The following is a 21,754-nucleotide window of genomic DNA, read 5'->3' on the forward strand; positions in this document are numbered from 1 at the left end:
CAGTGACCAATCAAAATGGATCAGACATCATGTTGATGACAGAGACTTCATCAGCTAAACGGAAGGTGGTGGAGACCAAACAAGAGATAAAAGAAGAATGAATGTTGGCCTTCATGGATGTGACTGTGACTCTAAATCAGTGCTAAACCAAACAGATAACTGTGTGCCATTTCCAAAAGTCTAGATGAAAAGCATTAACTGACAGGTTTAAATAAACTTGTAGAGAGCTCAGTCTCATAACACACCAGAGGAGGTTTATCATGGAGAAAATCAAGTGAGCTGCTTTACATGTAACAATATTCAGACCCTCTCAAATCAACCAACGTCAGTATTTGTGTTCTGATGCAGCACTTTGATGCAATTTATATGATTTTTTCTTGTACAACATTGAATGTGATCTGTAACTCTATTTAGAGCCTCCTGCTTGCTCTGTTGAACCATAGTAACGCTGCAAAATGAGTCGAGCTGTTACAGTAGCTGGATTTTCATGGCCTCAGCCCAGAAATTAAAAATAAACCATCAAGGTCCTATCTCAGCATCAACCATTTTGTCTCTGGCACTTAGGAAACCTGCCAGAGTCGTTTAGAGCGCTGCACGTTTCTGTGTTTCGTCACTCTCGTGCCCCAGAGGTGGTCGTTTTAATGCCCTCGACCTGCCGGGCATCATTCAGAGTCCCTGGCACAGCTTGAATGGTGGCATGAACACTATCAGCACTTGTGTACACTACAGTGCTACAACACTGGAATGAATGTTAGTGAGCCTACAGCTGAAAGTAATAGGTATGGGCAGGAAAGAAGGCACTGCAATTAATCTCCAGTTAAGAAACAGATCTGCCTGGAGCCAAAATGCACTCTGTGAACTCCAAGATAAAGGATGCACTTAATGGGCTGGTTTGTTTCTTCTCGATTTGAACTGAGAGATGCAGACACTGTTATCTTGCACCCAAATTTTCATGCATGGGTGTTTTTCCCCGAAACCGGTGGGATTCAAAGAGATCCGTTTCAAGCATCACTGGAATTCGCTGCAGTCTTAACTTTGGTGACCTCTGTTACTGAAGAAGATAAGCATTTTTTATGTGAAGCAACAGCTTTGATATACTATCAAACATCTGAAAATTGTATAGAAAGTCAAACTGATTCATCAGCTGGATTTATTCGTGTGGTTATTGATGCGCGCTTCCATGAATGTGCTTCAGAGAGGATTCATGACAGTTTGGAAAGCTTCTGCAGGATGATTCAGAGGTCAGGGTGCTATGACATCACTGTGGTCCTGCAGAGGGGACTTTGGGTGCTGAGGATGATTTTCTGTTTGTAATTATAACGAGCTGCTGATGTCATATCTGACACTGATCACAGAGCGCTCTGTGTCTCAAGGCCGTTCATACAGAACGTGAACACAGTATACACAAGGACACACAAACACACAAGATATTCCCAAAGACTGACAAACTGATCTTCAGTTCCTCCTGTTAACAGGTTTTACTGTCATCACAAACCTGAGATCATTGCTGAGCTCATTTAAAAATGGAAACATACTTCTGATGATTTTATTACCTGTTGAAATCAAGCTTTGGCTGCCTGGTTTAGATGCATGTGTTCAGCTTAAACACTGCTTAAAGGTTTTCACCACTGGCTTTGTTATATTAAAGGGTTTGAGTTGAAATTTTGTGTCACATTTTGTTCTTTTTGTGACTAATTTGAAATAGTGTGCATATCTCTGCCCTCCACGCTTTGTAACCACTGCTGTCATAACTTCAAAAATACACACATATATTTAAGCACTGATATCCATTCTAGGACTTCTGCTTTTCAAACATATAGAAAAGGGCGACATGGTGGTTCACAGGTGAGGAGTGTCCCCTCAGAGCGGGAAGGTTTTATCCAGGCTGGAGCCGATCTCCGTGGACTCTCTGTGACTGTGTGGCTCTCTCCCACAGTCCACAGGGTTAGGGTACCTCTAAATAGAACTAATGTCACAAATAAAAGTAGCACCTGAACCTAAAACTGTGTCCTAATTATTTCAAGTGCACAGATGGTGAGAAACCTTTAAAATGCACTGTACTCTTAAAGAAATGGATGTACAATAATCTGAAGTTTTTTCTTATTGAAGTCATGTTGTAACATTTGAGGTGTTAGAGTTCCAGATTTTCCATCAACGCTCAGCCTGACATGCCTCTGGGAACAAATGGAACATATTGGGAATACACACACACACACACACACACACACGCAGATGCAGATGGGTAATTATTAATATTCACTCCAGATTAGGAATGTTAACAAAAGACATGTTCATCCAGTTTTAATGCAAACAGAATGATTGTGTTTGTGTTTGTCATTGGATCAGCATAAGTCAGATCTGTTAATGTGAACTCATCCAGCCCACTCCTGAGAGCAAAAGAAGCATGAAAGGAAAAGACTGAATGGCAGCAGCATGCAAATAAAAGCAGAACAACATAAAAGGCTGAACTGGGAAAAAAGGAAACCTGTTTCTTCTGTTCTTGTTCAGGTAGGATGAGGTCCAAAAGCAGCGGGGTGGATAACCCAGCCAATGGGGTACTTGGGGTTCCACAGGGTGACCGTGACATCTGCCAAGAACAGGAAGTGAGCCTGCCCGTGAAGAGCCTGAAGGCTAAGGTCCAGCAGAAAGAGGGTGAGGAAAAAGTGGAGGTCGAGGTGATCTCTGACAAAGAGTTGGATTCCACAGAGGCTGGAGATAACACACGGAACATCATGGACCTGTCTAAAGAGGACCTGCTGACACTGCTGGGAATCATGGAAGGAGAGATTCAGGTGGGCTGGCTGTTGTTCCCATCGTGTTTGGCTTCTTGTATCCGATCTGCAGCTGTAAGCAGGGCACTGATAAGAGGAAAGAGGGTGTAACTGTGATGGGCACTGTGGATAAACACAGTACTCAAACATTTGTTGGCTTGAGTAACTGCAATTTTTGCACAGCAGCTCTCTCTTGTGGTTTAAAATGGAACGTACCAGAACTCGCCTTTACCAAGTTAGCATGTCAGAGAAATGTGAAAGGTGATCCCTGATGGCTTGTTTGAGTCATTTCTCAGTGAGGTTCTGTATCATTTCTGTGCACCTTCAGGCCAGAGAAGATGTTATCTGCATGTTGAAGTCCAAACAGAGTTCCCCAGAAGACCTTGAGTCGAGGTATGGCTCTGCAGTCCCTGTCCCGGCCCTCCGGGCCCTTCAGAGAGACAGCGTCATCACAGGCACCAAGCCACACAACCACAGCGTCTACCAGAAGCCTATGGCTGAGGTTAGTGGGCGAGGGACAGTCTCAGACCCTGAGATGATCAAAATTATATTTTTTTATTAACAGTCCTCAAGAGCCTCTAAACTCTTAAATCTCTTAAGTCTTAAATCCAAGACAAACTAATAAAAGTAATGTTTTTGTCAACACCTGGCAGAATGTTATAGCTATAACACACTTGGCATGTTACACCACAGCAAGCGTCTCCCCTCCCGTTCATCTTTGCCCTTCCTCAGCTGGAGCGTCTGCAGGAGAAGCACAAGGAGACGTACCGGCGGATGCTGGGTCAGTTGCTGCTCGCAGAAAAGTGCCACCGGCGAACGATCCACGAGCTGGACACCGAGAAAAGGAAGCACGCCGACTACATGAACAAGAGCGACGACTTCACCAACCTGTTGGAGCAGGAGAGAGAACGGTGAGGAGGCTGCAGCGCCATTATCTAAACCCTTTCATGTTATCAGCGCGTATACTCTAAAAATATATTCCTTTAACAGATCATATAAAAATGCTTTTGCTATAGCACTGCAAACATGTGATACTCATGCAGAATTTTACTGGCACGAGAAGCAAAAGGAGGAACTGTGAAAGCAGCGGGGGGAGAAAGGTGGCAGCTCCACTGTGGTGCATAAATCCAGTACATACACCGGCTGAAGGGAGAAAGTGCAGAGAAGGAATGCCTCCAAAAATGTCTCAGATTGTGTGAAAGATGGCCTCGTCGAGCCTGTGAAGCAGCAGGGAGGGGAGCAGACAGGGAGGTGCTGCTTACTGAATGATAACCTCACATAGCTCTGAATGACAGAGGGGCCCGGGGCAGAGCGGACCTTTGCTGTGGGATAGAAACAGATCAGGGATTGAGAGACGTGCAGGGATGAAGGACATTTCAGAGCAATAAAACTCCCATCGCACAATCTGTGACATGAAGTCGTCACAGCAGCGGGGTGGACACCGGAGGGGGGGCAGTTAAATCATGTGTGTCTGGAGGGCCTCACGGAGATAAAACACGCTGTGCGCTGAACGTGTGAGAGAGGAGGCCCTGCTAACTGAAAGCACTCCATATAAAAGGGTTTTTGTTGCAACTCACATTACATCACATCACCATCCATTCATGCACAATAACTCAGTGATTGAGATAATGTACTGTACACATTATAAGTAAATGCTATACTTCTTTGCATTTATAGTTTACAAGAACATGTGGATAATCATCTGACAGCAGACACTCCCTCTGAGCCTTCATTTCAGACTATGGATCAGCTGAGTTACCCTCACACACACCAGGCAGCAGAGCTTACCCACACAGGGGACCGCCTGCAGTGGCCACCGCTGGGACTCGCCCCACGGTTTGAGAAACAGCGATCTAAAGGAAACATGTGTGTCTTGTTATTTTAAGCAGCCAAAGTGTGGACGGGGCGGTCACAGCTAAAACAGCCTGAAGTTTGGCCACTGCGTACAACCAGTGACACGTTAACACATGGAAACACGTGGAAACAACAAATCACACACAAACAGCACAACACAACATCAAACTGAGGGGAGACACACACTATAAACACACAAGATAATTAAGCAGATGGAACACAGGTGGAACTAAAACAGAGGAAGCAAGAGACTATCAAAATAAAACAGGAAGTAGCTAAACAAGAAACACTAACAGGGTGACGGAGACTTAACTAAACACGGGGAACACAAAGGAGGAATCCAGTACTAACAACCAGAACCATGAACAGAAGCCAGACAGCAACGCTATGCAAATAACAGCCTCGGCCTATAAAAGAGAAAAACTTAAGGTCTGGAATAATACTAATAATTAACTAATAATTAACTAATACTAATAAAAAACTAACTAATTAATAAAGATTTTCATTAATAAACTCAACACTGAGTAGCAGAAGCAGGACCAACAGCACAGATGGGCTGGTGACCTGCGCGGGGTGTATCCTCTCCTGCCGTGTCAGCTGGAATAGCCTCCTGCCCTCCGGTGACCCTCTGTGAAACGAGCTGTTAGGAAAATGGGAGCAGGGAAAAATATTCAGACTATCTCATTATAAAATACTGTGTGATATTTATGGAGGATTTTATTTGAGTGACATTTCACAAACTTCACTCCAGAATACCTCGAACCTCAGACTCAATGTTTCATTTAGAGAGATTAAGATAAAAGTGAAGTTCAGCTTTTCCAAAGGAAAAGCATTTTATCCCCCCCAGCCAGCTGTTAATGCTAATCACTGAATGCACTGTGATGAAAACCTTGTAATGGTTGGAAATGGCAGCCATGGAAGAAGCATACGGCACAAATCAGACCTAAACTCACCGCTTTCCTTCGGCTCAATCCTTGGTTTGCATGCATGAACGAGTTGACCTCCTTCTGATGCCAGGTGGTTTCCAGCAGGTTCCTTGGCTCACGCGCAGGTCGGCCTCTGTCACCCCAAAGAGAGCGGAGAGGATGAACTCTGCTAGTTTGTCCTCTGTCAGCACCTGTAGGTCCCAGATTCCTCAGTCTGTGCCATAAAAGGAGCCGAAGCACAGGGATGCAGAAACAGCTCGACTCCGGATGGATGTGGGACGTGTTTATGATATATTCATTAGAGAGACTCCCTGATACCGCTATGACTAAAATTCATGCAACACTGCTTTATTGTTGTAACATCAGGTTTTGTACAGCATAGGCACAGCACCCACCGGGTTATTCTTATCATATTTATATCAGCTTTGTTTAGATGAAATTGCCAGTTTTGTTTTTCAAATCTCACTGGCACTGAGAGATGGGGACAGGTGTTCCCTGCTCACACACCTGAAGGTTTTCCAGTGACAGGTATGGAGCTGCTGCTGACTGAATCCTTACATTTGAAATAAAAAATAGCTAAGGGCTCGAGGGCTTCACATTACTGTGGAAAAACAGATCAGAAAGGACGCATGATGCAAGTGCTAACAGCGCCACAGAAACAGGCAAAAATAGTGTCTGCCTTCCCTGTCTGCTTTGACATTCAGTCTCTCAGGTGAGATGGAAGCATGTCATTATCTCATCCTCATGGATGCGATCTCCTCCAGCCATCGGGGTGAGAGTGAAGAGAGAAAAGTCAAACACTTTGAGGAATGCAGAAGATGGGCACAGAAGACGCTCTTTCTGACTGGTAGCCATCAGCTATTAACACCCCCTCAGACAACAAGCAATTTACATGTCAAGATGCTCCAAATTTAAAGTGGCATGGTGGAACATGTCAGTCTGACAGAGGAAGCAGCTCCCACTCCTGAAAGGAGTTTCAAAGAGTGCAAAAAAATGAAGAGGCTGCACATCTCCAACCTTAAACTGTAATGCAGCCGCCTGCAAACAGTCCAGTGTCCAACCTGCTTCTGATTTCTCTCTTTTAACACCAAGTCAGTGTGTGCAGCGCTGCACATCATCACTGAGACTCTCCCACTTTATACTTAGGGCTTATTCTGCCTCCAGAGCTCGTTACAGGCCAGCACCATGTTTGAAATGCTTCTCGTCTGCATCGATCCTCAGCCTTCTGACGCAGAGCTGCTGCAGTCCCTCTGAGCGAATTCCCCAGGAAACATGACATGGAATGTTGTTCCATGAAGAAAACATCTATGGATCACACCTGCTTACACAGACACAAAGTAATTGCTTGAAAAATGGAAACATTACTTAGAACAACGTTACCTGCAGTGAATTTAAAAGGTTGAGAGAAAATGTTGGGAACATGTTTGTTTCAGTGTGTTCTTGTTAGTAACACACTTTTGACATACTGTACACCGCAGTTATTTCCTCCTCAGTAACAGCAAACTAGAACTCTAACATGACTTGACCACTAGTGCCAAACACCCCTGACATCATGACTTTGACCTTTGCATGAAAGTAATTTTAGATTGCCAGTTTCCAGGGTGTCAGTGACTTCTGACTGTGGAAGTATGACATTTTATGAGCTACACTCTCAGATGTGGATGGCCTCTTTGTACAGTAGCCAGGTATGCTAATCACACTTGGCAATGAAAGCTGCTGGCGTTATGAATCAGAGTAGATGTTTATCTGAAAGTTTAGAGTTCATTTACAGACATGCAGTTTTTTTAAATGCGGTTTTCTTTAAATGATTAACTGTAGCTACACAATCCCACACTGCAGGCTGGATGTAGTGCTTCATACACTTATTGGCCATGTTTCTATCCTCCCATGTCTTCATCGCCTCAGGGGAGGCATCCAGCTCATGCATATCTGGTTTCCTCATCATATGCAGACTTTGCAGGGAACCCTGTTTATGTCCAGATTCCCCTCAAGTGGAACTACAGCAGGCAGTCTCTGCTGGATCAGTGAGCTCATAGCTCCTGGTCAGCAGAGGCATCATCCTGTACACACTGAAAGCTAAAGATTAACTGTGACTCTGAGCGTCAGGGCGCATTAACATTAATTCATTCTTTGTAGCAGATCTGTAAACGTTTGAATAAAAAACACACTAACAATAAATTATTCTAATCCATAATTTTATAAACACATTAAAAGCGAGGGGAGCTTTGCAGAACACTCCCTCTGTGGAAGCGTCCACCCCCTTCACAGTGAAGCTCACTCTCACACAGCTCACTGCCTCACATGGATGAGGTGACATCACTCACTAGAGGTCCGGTGGTTGTTCTCAGTATTTATTCGCCTTTCATTGCCCTCATGACATGCCTGGAATGTGACGGTGGAAGATCTATGTGAAGGGAGGCCCCCGCTGCTTCTAATGCATTCACTGGATTTTTACAATGGCAAACAGGGTTAGAGAGCATCTGCCGTGGGTAAGTTTTAGTTTGTTTCTAAGGTCTCGTGATGAGGTATATTTAAATGGAGCGCACTTTGTGCCTTTGGAGGTTGTTTAAAATGCACATGCTTGTTGTGCTGATGCCTGTTCTAATTTGGTTTAATTTGTAATGCAAAAATGTTCAGGTTGAGTCTGGTATTGGAATAAACCAGGGAGTGTACAAGGAAGAGCTGCAACTGCATGCAATCTGCTTTGTATGTATTTTGTTGGAGCTTGAAATGAGAATGGGCATGAGCTGCATAGAAAGAAGGCTAAAGAAAAGATGATGGTGAGGGGGTGTTGGTGAAACTTTCACTCGCAGTTTCTTCTCTTATTCGTTTTGGCAGGAATGAAGCAGCAGCCGTGCTAATTTTTCCCTCTGGCTCTGATTGCCAGTCTAAATGATGCATTGTTGTTTTATCCGTGTATTTTCCAGATATGTGCTTCAAGTGCTGGACTTGTTTGAATCACCTGTTTAAATTTTCATTTAAAAAAGCGTCGAGCGCTCCGTCAGGAAATAAAACTTTGACATGCAAACAAACCGTCATTCAGAAAATGCCTGAATGAAAACGTAGAAGCTGGACCGTCACAGATGAAAGGATATTAAGAGTAATTTACTTATTTTTCAATGACAAAAAAAAAAAAATGCTGACATTTAAAGTCACTGAAGCTCCAGATTAACGTCCCTCTGTTTTTATTCCTTTCAGACTGAAGAAGCTGCTTGAGAACGAGAAAGCTTACCAGGCCAGGAAGGAGAACGAGCACGCCAAACGTCTGGCCAAAGTGCGCGAGGAGCTGGTCAAACTGAAGTCTTTCGCCTTGATGCTGGTCAATGAGCGGCAGCAGCACCTGGAACAGATAGACCAACAGAGCCAGCGGGTCCAGGAGCTCGGCCAGCAGCTGCAGCAGCGTGAGCAGGCTCTAAGTGAAGCCGGGCAGCATGCTCAGGAGGATGGACACAGGGTGCTGAGCCTGGAGGCTGAGCTTAAAGAGAAATCTGACAAGCTCACCCAGCAGCACGAAGACATGAGTACCAAGCTAGCCAGTCAGGAGCTTCTCAGTCGTCAGCTAAATGCCAAACTTTTGGGGCTCACGCATAAGGTCAAGGAGCTAGAAGAAAGCAACAGAGCACTGAAGAAATCTGAGGAGGAACTACATGAGCTAAGGGAGAAGATCAGCAAAGGAGAGTGTGACAACTCCAACCTGATTGCTGAACTTGAAAACCTGCGAAAACGAGTGCTGGAGATGGAAGGAAAGGATGAGGAGATTACTAAAACAGAAAATCAGTGTAAGGAGCTCAGGAAGAGGCTAGAAGAGGAGGACGGTAAGCGTAAAGACCTCAGGCTGGAAGTGGAGAAACTCCAAAAAAGAATGATGGAGTTAGAAAAACTGGAGGGAGCTTTTAGCGTTAGCAAAGCAGAGTGCGCACAGTTACACGGTGCTCTAGAAAAAGAGAAGAGCCTGACCAAAGAGCTTTCAGAAGAAGTCGTAGCTCTCAAGATTCGTATGAAAGAGCTTGAATCGACTGAGCTCAAGCTGGAAAAGTCTGAGCTGAGCCTTAAGGATGACCTCAGTAAGCTTAAGTCACTGACTGTAGCTCTAATGGAAGAACGAAAGACCCTGATGGAAACCGTGAAGTCCTGTGAGGAGAAAAAGGACGATTTAAGCAAAATGGTCAAAGCTGAGCAGAATAAGGTTATGGAAGTAACAGAGAAACTAATAGAAGAAAGCAAAAAGCTCCTAAAATTGAAATCAGAGATGGAAACCAAAATAGAGACTTTGACCAATGAAAAGGGGGAGCTTAGCACTAAGTTAGCTTATGAAATTGATAAAACTAAGGATCTTAGTTCTAAAGTCAACCAAATGAAAAAGAAGTTAGATGGGTTTGAGCAAGCAGAAAAAGTTTCTGCGAAGAATTCAGTGAAATGTGAAATGCAGAGAATATCTGACCCCATCAGCAGAGAGGACAACAAAGTCAAGGAACTGACATTTGAGATTGAACACCTGAAAAACCGCCTCAAGCAACTTGAAGTGGTAGAGGGAGATCTCATGAAGACCGAGGATCAGTACGATGTGCTGGAGAAAAAGTTCATGAGTGAACAGGACAAAGCCAGCATCCTGTCCCAGCAGGTGGAGGAAATGAGGAATCAGATAGCGAGGAATAAAGCAATTGAGAAAGGAGAGGAGGAAAGTCAGGAAGAAGATCTGCACCAGCGTTGCAAGAGAGAGGAGGCCAAAACCAGGGAACTGCAAGCCGATGTGGTGGCCCTCAAGGAGAAGATCCACGAACTGATGCACAAAGAAGATCAGCTTTCTCAGCTCCAAGTGGACTTCTCAGTCCTGCAGCAGAGGTTCTTGGAAGAGGAGGAGAAAGCCAAGAACATGAGCACTGAAGTTTTCCATCTCACCAAAGAACTGGAGATGGCAAAGCGTCAAAGCCGAGCGCTAAGGCCCAGCTTAAATGGGAGGAGAATCGTGGATGCGGCTGTAACATCCACTGGAGTGCAGACAGAAGTGTCATCCTCTGGGCCAGCAGAGGAGGATACCCCAGCTGGGTTCATCAGAAAGTCTGTTCAAGAAGAAAATCACATCATGAACAACCTAAGACAGAAGTGCCTGAAGAAGCCAACAGAAAAAAGCAGTGCTGTTGAGCGTTGCCCTTCATCTAGCAGCGACTTAGGCATCAAGAGATCCTGGATTCCTTGGATGAGGAAAAAGGACCACAGCCCTCAAGAGACCAACCTGGAAAAGCCTCTGCACAATGGAGATGGTTTCTCCTCTGAACTGACCATGCCCCAAAAGCAAGGACAGCCTTTACACATCCGAGTGACTCCAGATCACCAAAACAACATGGCAACTCTTGAAATCAGCAGCCCAACTGCTGGGAATGTTTTCTCTAGCTCAGCTCCCCTCAGCCCCAGTCCATCTCAACCCAAATCCAGAATCACAATCATTCCCACCTACTCTGCTCCGACCCAACGGAGGAAGTCCCCCGCTGGATCTCAGGGCCCTGAAAGGGCCAAGTCTCCAGTCACCGTCACAACTACATCTAGAGCCAAGTCTCCAGAAAGCAGTCGAGCCTCCTCCACTAACTCAGGAAGACCCTTGTCCCCTGTCTCTATCATGACAGTGAGCACAGCGGTGGCGTGCAGAGCATCTGCCTCCCCGGAGCCTCAGGAGATGACCATGGGCCGAGCCGTGTTCAGGGTTACCCCTGAGAAGCAGATGGTCCCATCGCCTGTACGAAAAGGGCACAGCAGCACGAGTATCATCACCACCACCGATGACAACAAGATCCACATTCATCTAGGCAACAGCCCAAAGATGGTAGTCCGGCCGGTGGCTGCTGTAACAGAGAGCAAGGAAATGACCTTATCAACTGGGACGGTTCTGCGCTCGCCTCGCCAAATCACGACCACCGCCACCAGGAGCACGCAGAGTAAAGTGATGAGCAGCATTACAATTTCCCCTGTTACGTCCTCCTCTTCCAGAACTACACCGAGCACGGTACGTTTAGCTTCACTCGGCTTTGGATGATTCTTTTTTTCTGTTTGTGATGCTTTTGTGAATGTTTTCTTTAAGTTGCATGATCTCTTTTTCCTTATCACCTTTATTTATTTTTTGGCATTTTTGGGAAAGAAAAAGTGGATAGGAACACTCGAGGCGATGGTGGTTTCCTTTTATGCCGGACAGTTGATGTTTCACGAGGGAAAATAAGTTCTCTGTGAGCTTCATTGGTAGAAATGGGAGATGAAGCAACCCTGTGTGTGGTGTTTCACTGGAACTCTTTTAAAATGCTCTTTGTGGATCAGATGGCTAGCGTGACAGAAACGGGGCTGTGTGCAGGTCTCAGAGCAGCAGAGATAATGATGTGGCATTTTGCCACCCTGCTACAGTCGTGCTGTAATTTATAGCTGTTACACAGTATTTACTGTTTACATTCACAAACAGCCGTGGCTCCGCGCCCTCGGCTCGCTGGCTGACACAAAACAGCTTGGCACCATTAGCAGCGTACTGAAACCTGGCCTGGACATGCACTCGCTCGATCGTGAAAGAATGAATAAACATTCACATTTTTCATTTGTTCAGTCCTCAGATAGATTGCAGAAATTCACAATTCCTGTTTTCCTGCATGGATTTTGCCACGAACCCACGACTGAGTGTCTGTGTGGCTCCCCTGTCTTCATTTACCTGCCTGAGAAACTGTCCTCTCTCTCTCTATTGTTAAACAGACCGGGCACGATGCCCAGCCTCCGCGCACAGGGCTGACCCGCATCCCAATGTCCAAGAGCCTGAAGATGGGAAAGGCTACGCTGGGATCCCCGGGGGTCTCGGGCGGCGTGAAACTGGAGTCACGGGCTGAGAGTCAGTCTGTGAGGATAGAAGTTAAGAAATCCGCCATGAACAGCAACACTTTACAAAGTGGAGGGAAAGCCTGAAACAAGCTTTGGTGTTCCAGTACAGCTCAACTATAGTTTACAAGGCATTTCTCTTTTTTCTAATGAAATAGCAGATTGATTTTGTACTTTTTATAAAGCATTTTCTACTTCTCTGCTTCTTATTTTCTGCCACTTAGACTGAAACATATCCATGTTGGTGTGTGTTGTGATGGGCATTTGGGTAAAATATTATCTCAGACTCTGCTGCTACTGACGGCTTCTGGCTTGGGTGGATATTTGACCTATAAGGAGTTTCTTTACTAAGACACATTATACATAAAAATACATGATTAAAATGGTGGTTTATTTCCTCACTAAAGGATTTGTACTGAAACTATTGTAAATAAATATGAAATTAGAAGGAAGCGCGGTGTGCTTATTTATGTTATTTGATTTTATCTGTGTACCTGCAGCTGTAACATTCAGTCCCTGTTAACTCTGCCTTTAGCAAATATACAGAGACAGAATGTTTTACTTAGTTTAATGTTTTACTTTTTCTTATTCAAAGGTTTCGACATGTCACAACATTATAACATTACTGTTATCACAAAAACTCCTGATAATTCACAAAAAGAAAATATATCAAATGAAAATAGATGAAATATTTCATGTTATAACTCATCACGGTTCAAATAAAGTTTCTGATAAACCTCCTGGTCTGTCCCTGAATCCTGGTCGAGCCTTCACACTGTCATGTAAAGTCTTTTAACAACAGCAGTGTGCACGAGGAGATGCACACTCTTTAGCATTAATGAGGGTGTTGATTTAAGATGATCATCCAATGAAGTTATCCTTTATCAGAACTGGACTAGATGGCGACTTTGGTCAGCATTTATTATTCAAGAAAGACGTGAATATTCATGGTAGAAAATTAGATTTCTTTGCAGAGGCATGAACTGTGTGAGATTATAGCTATATATCTGAAGGGTATCACATTTAGCTCATTTTACAACACTGTGATCTGTAGTGAGAGTACGGAGCAGGTGGAGCAGAGCCTACAGAGGTGGAGGTCTGCTCTGGAGAGAAGAGAAATGAAAGCAGAAGCGAGACAGAATACATGTGTGTGAATGAGAGGGAAACAGGTGGAACTGTGAGGAGGCAAAGAACAGACGTAGTGAAGGTGGATGAGCTTAAATACCTGAGGTCAACCATCCAAAGCAACAGGCTGTGACACAAAGACAGGAGGTTGCGCTGGAGGTGGCAGAGATGAAGATGATAAGACCTTCACTGGGAGTGAGCAGGTTTAGAAGTGAGTCCATCAGAGGGACAGCTCAAAGTTTGAGAGGCGAGACTGAGACGGTTTGGACACATGCAGGGGAGGGAGAGTGGATATATTGGACAAAGGAAGCTGAAGATGGAGCTGCCAGGCAGGAGGAAAAGAAGAAGAGCTCAGAGGAGGTTCATGGATGTAGTGAAGGAGGTTGGTGTGACAGAGGAGGATGAAGGGACAGGGTGAGATGGAGGAAGATGATCCACTGTGCTGACCTCTAAAGATAGCAGCCAGAAGCAGAAGAAGAGAAAGAAGTGGAGGAATGAGAGAGATTGCTGCAATCTCATCAGGCTGCTGTGCTGAAGATGAGGAAACAGTTCTACTGAGGAGGACGATCAGGAGGAAGAGGAAATGAATCAAAAGGCCAGTGGAGTTAGGTTTAGGTAGGCCTACTCTGATAGAAAGAATGTATTTTAAAACAAAATGTATGTATACTATAAGAAATTGCTTTAGCAACAAAACGTTATAATGTCTCCGTTTGCACTTAAACATAAAAACAAAGTGTAGAAAATTGTTAAACATGTGGAAATATTTTTGGAAATGAGATAAAAGGTTAAAAAAAAGTCAGAGATGTAAATCTAAACGCATTTATCAGGTTTAGACGCACACAGGTGGAACCAGCAGGCAATGTGACGAAGGGGCGTTACCATACGGCTGTACGATGACGCAACTGCTACGTTTCTTCTTTCTATTGGTTCAGAAGCTTCCGGCTTCTTCCTCCTGAGAGAGAAACAAGACAGTTGAAAGCTGAGAAGGAAGCAGAACTGCAATGAGTAGATATTTTCGTTAGATTGGGGGTAAAGTTAGTTCCGCTCACAGTTTTACCCTTTGCCTTAAACCTCTGTCCCTCACTCGCCGTGTGGGATTAACGGAGGAGCTCGGCTGTCGGTCAGAGCGGATTATTTTGCTCCAAGCGGATCGCAGCCATGATGGCGTCAAGCTACAACGCTAAGGAAGAGGACGGGCACCACTCCGGTGCTTCGAGCGGCGCGGGGGCCGCGAAAAACCGAAAACCGGACAACACGGCGTTCAAACAGCAGAGACTTCCAGCCTGGCAGCCTATCCTCACGGCAGGCAGTGTGCTGCCCGCTTTCTTCGTTATTGGGCTCATCTTCATCCCCATCGGCATCGGCCTGTACGTCACATCCAACAACATCAGAGAGTTCGAGGTACGGTTACCGTCCCGTCTGCCCGGGTTTGAACCGGCTCACCGGCTTCTTCTCGGCTCTTCTGCACGGCTCGTTTCAGCCAGTGTAGCTACACACATCTACACACAAGCTACACAAAAGCTACACACTTTAAACCTGCTGAAGTAGGCTGACACAGGAACAGTTGGTTGACGAAGCGTTTCTACGTCACACCATGTTAATAACGTCCACTAATGACGCTGCAGTACAACAGTACTGTGTTGTGTTATCACCTGAAAGGTGGATATTAAAACATCACATCTGAAGAGTCACAGTACCACAGATCTAACATTAATGAGGCTGGAAAATGATTGAATCACCCTTTAATGTAACAATGTAACATTTTAGACACAAGTGTTGTTGTGCTTCAGCAGCACCACAAACTGCAGCCTCTGAATCAGGTCTCTCAGAGTCAGTCTAAACAAAACTGGACTAGAAGGTAAGAAACACAGGATGTATGTGAGGTTTCCTGCCTGTCGGAGGGCCTTTGAGCCCCGGTGTGATCACAAGCACGATTGCTGCCTGTACAGCAAACAGTGTTCCCCTGTTCCATAGAAACCTGTGCTTTGTTCTCTTTGGATCGTTTGATAATCAAAAATGTGCTTTATGCTGGGCTGGAGTACAGCAGGTTCAGTCAGTGCGTTTCAACGTGTCTGCTTCTGCTTCTTTTGTTCATTTCCTCTTTGTTTCAGATCGATTACACCGGTGAGAGCAGTAACAGCCCGTGCTACAGCTGTGCAAAGAACGTCACCTGGAACAGCACAGAGCCCTGTTTCTGCACTGTCAATTTCACATTGGCGCGGCCGTTTGAGGTGAGCTCAGGTCATCCATCGGCTTCCTGTAACCTGGACCCAATGAATAATGCATGCCTTCACCTGCAGTCCAGAGAATGCTGCTTGTGCAGTAAAAGGGGGGAGAAACTGCCTTCCTAACAATGATTGTCCATTAAGATCTATTTTGAGCTTAAAAAAAAAAAGAGCACTCAAGGTTTGTTTGGAGCCTGCTTTACTATTGATTGGTGTAGATTTAAAATATGCTCTCCAGCTTTCAGAAGGCTTTATTGATCATTTATAAAAAGCTCCCAGCTGCTTGCCTGAACTGTTTTCATTAATGTTTGACTTGTAAAATAGTGTTTTTTTAAATTAAAATACATATTTCATTTCTGAGAACATAAAGAAATGTATTTTTATAAACCTTTTCATTAAAATTGCCTCAGTGAGTTTTAAGTACCTGTATCCTGAACCGAGTGAAGGTGGAGTTTTCCTGCCAGCAGAAGAAAGTTCTTTACATTCAGTAGAAAAAGGAATTGTGTTCTTTCGGTGTAACAAACTTGTTGCATTGAGCGCACTGAGCAGTAAATTATATCAGCTGGACTTAAAATACTTATTTTACCACTTACTGTTCTCTTCATAATGCTGATTTTAGCAGTAAAACAAATGAATATGAAGTTGGAAGATTAATGATCTTCTGGAGTGTTGCTCTTGTCTTTTTTGCAGCAGCAGCACGGTTGCATTTTACCGTTTTATTTTCATATTCCTTATAGATCTGTAGCACCCGTTAACGTGTCCGGCTGGAGTAGGCCGTGCTCAGCTGGTCGATTTTTATATATTTGCTTTTCCCTGTGATAAGATTGAAATGACTCGTTAAACTCTGACTTTTCTGTGAGCGTGCACAGAGACTGAAGCACCAAAGACAGCTGATAACACCAGTGTGATACCTGGATTTCGAGCCCACTAATACAAAGAGAGACCGATTGTTGAACTTGCTTCATAGTACACGCCTCAGGGTGGCTGGATGCTACAAAAAGTGACAGATTATTCATTTATTTATTAATTTAAAATCTACTTTGGGGCTTTATAGTCCTCATTTGACAGACGGCGCAGAAAGTAGACGGGAGAGTGACAGGGAGCGACATGCAGGAAATGGTCCTGGGTAGCCTCAAACCAAGGCCTCTGTGGGAAGGACTCCAGCCTTCAGTATATGGGTTGTCAGCTTAACCAGGGCAGCTGTGGTGGTGCCCACAAAAAGCTAATACAGATGTATCCTCAAAACAGCACTGACACATGGGACGAGAACTCGTAAGCTTTTTTTTCTCACTGATGACAGACCAGAGCCGTGTGTAAGAGAAACACTGCTGCCTGAACCAGCACCAGGATGTTTTATGACTAAGGTACAGGCTGGAAGACATCCAAGCCTTTCTGTGTTAACCTTTTTACAAATTACCCAACATTGAGAAACCAAAGCAAAAGGCACGAGGCAGACTCCTTACATCAAATCACTGCTGCCCTGAATCACCTTTGTAGCAGCTGCCCTCCTGCGGGTGGAGCAGGGGGTGGGGGCAGGCCTATTTTTTAACCTCCCAGTCCCCTTAGACAGTGAGCTAAAGGCTAATTTTTGCTAAGGGGATTATTTTGTGGTACATTATCGCCATGTATTGATCAGAGGAACTGTGTGGCGACCCACTGCTCCATAGCCAGTTCACCTCCATAACTTTTGCTGATCCATAACTCTGCCTGTAACGTCGTCTCTTCTTCCACACAGAGTAATGTCTTCATGTACTACGGCTTATCCAACTTCTATCAGAACCACAGACGCTATGTGAAGTCCCGCGATGACCGGCAGCTGAATGGTGACCCGTCTTCTTTGAGGGTATGATGTTACCTGTTGTAATTGTTGCACTTCTGCATTATTCACAGTAAATGTTTCTTCCGTCAGCTGAACGTCACGTTCTTTTTGCAGAACCCCAGCAAGGAGTGTGAGCCGTACCGTACGAGCGGAGACCTGCCCATCGCTCCGTGCGGGGCCATAGCTAACAGCCTTTTCAATGGTGAGGGTGGCGAACAGCTTTACATTTTTCTCCTGTTTAGCTCGACCGGAGTGTGAATGTCGTGATTGTGTGTTTCAGACTCTCTGGTGCTGTACTACATCGATTCCAACAACAGCCAGTCTGAAGTTCCTCTGGTAAAAAAAGGCATTGCATGGTGGACAGACAAGCACGTGAAATTCAAGAATCCAGGTGGAAACAGCAACCTGACTGCAGCTTTCCAAGGTGACTTCTGCACACAGGTCTCAGGATCTTTTAGACTTGTAGACTTGGGCCACAGTAAGTAGCTGGGTTTGTCTTCGTGTCTCACAGGCACGGCTAAGCCAGTCAACTGGAGGAAGCCAGTGTACGAGCTGGACCCGTCGGATCCCGAGAACAACGGCTTCATCAACGAGGACTTCATTGTGTGGATGCGCACGGCTGCGTTGCCCACCTTTCGGAAGCTCTACCGCATCATCCAGAAGAAGCCTGGTGCCACCCCAACTTTACCCAGTGGCAATTATGTGTTGCACATTACCTACAGTATCCTTTACATTCCAACTATATCCGGGTAACTTTGCTGAGTCCAAAGCAAAACAGGTGATTTTATGTTCCAGGTTAGAGAGTGAAACAGGTTTCATCAGCAGTATCTCTGCTTGCTTTAGTAGATGGAGGTGTGCAGATACATTTTTTAAGCACAGGTACATATACTAAAGTATGCATGCTTGGCCACTTAGTTAGGGCCACCTTAACTTCAAACTGAGCATGAGATCAGGGAAGAGAGGTGATTTTTGAAGTAGCGTGGTTGTTGGTGACAGACAGGCTGCTTTCAGAAACGGCTGCTCTGCTGGGATTTACCCAACAACCACCTGCAGGGTTGCAGAGAACGCTCCGAATAAAAGAAAATGCCTCGTTGGTGTCAGAGGTCAGAGGAGGATGGCCAGACTTCTTCAAGCTGATAGGAACGTCAGCAGTAACTCAATAACCAGAAGAGCACCAGAAGATGAGTGAAAAGATCCTTTATGCTTGTGTGTTCTTATCTCAGTAGATTACGGGTGGATGAGTTGTTCCTGTGTGTGCGCTCTCAGTCATCTCTCTTTAACCACATGTAATCAGATTACCCCGTGCTCAGTTTTGATGGTCGCAAGCGGATGATCCTGAGCACCATCTCCTGGATGGGAGGAAAGAACCCCTTCCTGGGCATCGCCTACATCACCGTGGGCTCCATCTGCTTCTTCCTGGGTGTGGTTCTGCTCATCATCCACCACAAATACGACAACCGCAACACCAGTGCAGATATTCCGAGCTAAACGCTGCGTTACTGCATGCACGAGTGTGTGGTGTGGTTGTGTAAGGATGGTAGCACCTCAAGTTTCTCTGTGCGTCTCTGTGTGTAAAGCTTCAGGCTGGATCGCTGAAAATGTCCTGTTACGTCTTCAGATTTGTAATCTTTTATTTATCTATCAAAGTACCTGTTTTATGTTAGCAGTGCTTTGCGAATGGCTTCATTACTGAAGGATGTAATTTTAATGCAAGTTTTTGTCCATATTATGTAAAGTTATATGACCCGGTGATGAATGTACCCTGATACTTCACTGACATACCTCTGTGGGCTCTGAGATTACCTTAAATATAGAAGGGTTATGATTGCTTGGGTCACTACTGATATTCAAGAGTCATATAATATTAATGAGCAGTAATAGAAGTGTGGTTTTCTGCCCTCCAATGTGACCAAGGAGCCGGTCTTTTATTTATTATTCATAAAACTTCCTTCATACAGTATTTCTGATTCAAAGACGGTGTCTCTGGGTGGGTGGTTGGAGCACAAGAATTCTTTCATTTTTTTATGGTTCGGCCAGAGTGTGAAATCATCTTTGACTCGTTAACGTTGACCAAACGATATGCACTTTAAAAGTGTCGCGTTTGTTGGGTTCCTCCTTGTTTCTGCCCTCCTGGACTGTTCTTGGTTTATTGATGCTGTTAAAATGGTTTAAGGTTAAACTCCTTGGGTTTTATAAGGGTCCAATTAAAGAACCTGGTCACTGAGTCGGTGTGATTTGTGATTTTAATTGCACAACTGTAGCTGCTGTCCATATCCCTGTTATTGGCTTCACTGCAATATCATCTCATGCAACCAGATGTTACAGACCCAGGAAAAGGATTGCTTTCACATATGGGTACCAATAATCATATAACCTGTATGTTATGGGTCCACAGTGACTGCCCTGCTCTCCTGCACACCTTCTTACCAGCTGATTCCCACAGAAGGAAAAGACTGAAGTGACTCTGACCTGCAGAAACACTGAGCACTGAGCTCCTGCTGTCAGTAATGATGCAGCACACTGATGAAGGTGTTACTCAGGTATCGGCTCCCAGAGAAGCAGTTTTCATGGAGCTCAGTACCTGCTGTTGGTGCTGACCTCTTCAGTATTGATTTAGCTGTTTCTGTCTCTTAAGTCTAACAAGTAAATAAGAATCATCCAGGTTTGGGGGCTCTACGGGAGACTCTGCAGTCCTGTGAAAAAGTAAGTGCACCCTTTGTGCTGCTATAGGAATGAAGAGGATAAGTAGCAGCCAGGTGCAAAGTTCCTGACAGTACAGTTAGAAACAGACTGAACAGGTATGGCTGGTTTGGGAGGCCTGCAGGAGAAAGCCTCTGCTCTAAAAGCAACATGACAACACAGATTAGGTTTGCAAACCACAAGACTTCTGGAACATGGTCCTTCAGACAGATGAGACCAAAGTGCAGATGTTTGTCCATGAAGCACATCTGCACAAACACCTCAGGCCTGCTGTCAGCACGGCGGAGGAGGGCTGAGGATTTGGGCTCCCTGCAGTCACTGAGTGGATCATGAACTCTTCTGTGTACCAAAGTGTTGTAGAGTCACCTGTGAGGCCGCCTGTCCTCCAGCTTGGGTGCGACAGGACAGCGATCCCAAACACAGCAGCAAATCTCCAGCAGACTGAAAGCAAAGAATCGAGGTGCTGTGACGAACCTCAGCCTGACTGAGATGCTGCGGTGAGACTTCAGGAGAGCTGTGCCCACAAACCTCCGTGACCTGAAGCAACGCTGTAAAGAAGAGTGGGCCAAAAATCCTCCACGATGCTGTGAGTCTGATACAGTCAGAACACAGAAGGCTGCTGCTGAAGGTGGTTCTACTGGCTTCTACTGAAACTTAGTTTTTCACAGGCCTGTGCAGAGAAGTATTCACCTCCACATGTCCTTTACTAACCAAAATATCCACGATGCAGTACACAGGAGTGACCAGCAGGGGTCACCATTTTGGCTGCATCAGCCTTCAATATAAGGAATGAATTTTAGGTTCAGTCCTGCAGAAAGGGTCATTTTATAGTTCGCTGCACTTAAACGTGAACTTTGTGTTATTTAATGACACTTATGCTGTGTCAGAGTTAATTCTGATTAACTGAATTATTGGTTAGATGATCTTCAGCAGCTTTCCAGTCAGACGTCCCCAGCAGCCCACAGACAGCCCTGTGATGAGGCTCTTCTTTTTAAGACAAGAGGACAAGAACAACATCTGGAAGAGGTCAGTTAATTCCTGTCAGGGTGGATCTACATATCTGAACACAGGTTTTATCATGGATTTGAAGTGAACTTGTTTCCTGTGTACTCACTTTTAAACAATGCTTCTGTTATGTGAGTCATTATTAACACGAGCCTGTCAGCAGAGTGAGCTCTTAAGGTTAGGCACATGGGTAAATCATGAGTTAATGTGTGCCTGAAACTTGTTTTTACTTGTGAGTCTCTACAGTCGAGTACAGAACAAAAAACACTATTAATCTGTAATCAAGTGTCTTTTTTATTCACAGGCTCTGGAGACAGAATCTAATTTTGTCCTATTACATATCAGTGAGATGTCCCCTGTTATACTGCTGGGGGGGGGGGGGGGGTCTAGTTATGCTTACATGCTGCTGGTCAACAATCCATTGCAAAGTCAACATTTAAGCGTGGCAGGCTTCGCTGATCTTTGATAATACCAGAAACTGGAGCT

At 44.9% G+C, this 21,754-nt stretch overlaps 2 protein-coding genes and 1 long non-coding RNA gene across 5 annotated transcripts in view; 2 read left to right on the top strand and 1 right to left on the bottom strand.

Moving 5' to 3' along the window:
• Positions 1-12,867, top strand: part of LOC115772263 (filamin-A-interacting protein 1-like) — a 44,472-nt gene extending 31,605 nt beyond the window's left edge. For 2 of the 3 annotated variants that reach the window (XM_030718356.1, XM_030718358.1), the window contains exons 2-6: positions 2,513-2,792; positions 3,100-3,273; positions 3,504-3,682; positions 8,750-11,549; positions 12,275-12,867. In XM_030718356.1, the coding sequence (XP_030574216.1) occupies positions 2,513-2,792; positions 3,100-3,273; positions 3,504-3,682; positions 8,750-11,549; positions 12,275-12,481 (3,640 nt within the window). In that variant the 3' untranslated portion in view covers positions 12,482-12,867. Of the gene's footprint in view, positions 1-2,508; positions 2,793-3,099; positions 3,274-3,503; positions 3,683-8,749; positions 11,550-12,274 lie in introns of all 3 variants that reach the window. The other variant, XM_030718357.1, reaches the window with a different exon arrangement.
• On the bottom strand, positions 2,994-3,922 carry LOC115772269 (uncharacterized). Its single transcript, XR_004019031.1, has 3 exons — positions 3,910-3,922; positions 3,540-3,659; positions 2,994-3,301 (listed from the first exon to the last, which is right to left on the bottom strand). It is a non-coding gene; the product is annotated as an uncharacterized LOC115772269 (long non-coding RNA).
• Positions 12,868-14,459: 1,592 nt separating the features above from the next.
• Positions 14,460-19,787, top strand: LOC115772444 (cell cycle control protein 50A-like). Its single transcript, XM_030718702.1, has 7 exons — positions 14,460-14,920; positions 15,631-15,750; positions 17,480-17,587; positions 17,678-17,765; positions 17,844-17,987; positions 18,075-18,284; positions 18,858-19,787. Exons 1-7 carry the CDS (start codon positions 14,678-14,680, stop codon positions 19,049-19,051), a joined length of 1,107 nt encoding a protein of 368 aa, XP_030574562.1. The 5' UTR covers positions 14,460-14,677; the 3' UTR covers positions 19,052-19,787.
• Positions 19,788-21,754: the final 1,967 nt, after the last annotated feature.

Source organism: Archocentrus centrarchus, chromosome 22, assembly GCF_007364275.1.
Source record: "Archocentrus centrarchus isolate MPI-CPG fArcCen1 chromosome 22, fArcCen1, whole genome shotgun sequence".
In the NCBI taxonomy this organism is placed as follows: Eukaryota; Metazoa; Chordata; class Actinopteri; order Cichliformes; family Cichlidae; genus Archocentrus; species Archocentrus centrarchus.

Excerpts from the sequence above, each read along its gene's own strand:
- LOC115772444 (XM_030718702.1), top strand. The coding sequence starts at position 14,678 with ATGATGGCGTCAAGCTACAACGCTAAGGAAGAGGACGGGCACCACTCC. Across the intron at positions 14,921-15,630 it reads ACAACATCAGAGAGTTCGAG|ATCGATTACACCGGTGAGAG; the intron begins GTACGGTTACCG and ends TCTTTGTTTCAG. Across the intron at positions 18,285-18,857 it reads TGTGTTGCACATTACCTACA|ATTACCCCGTGCTCAGTTTT; the intron begins GTATCCTTTACA and ends ACATGTAATCAG.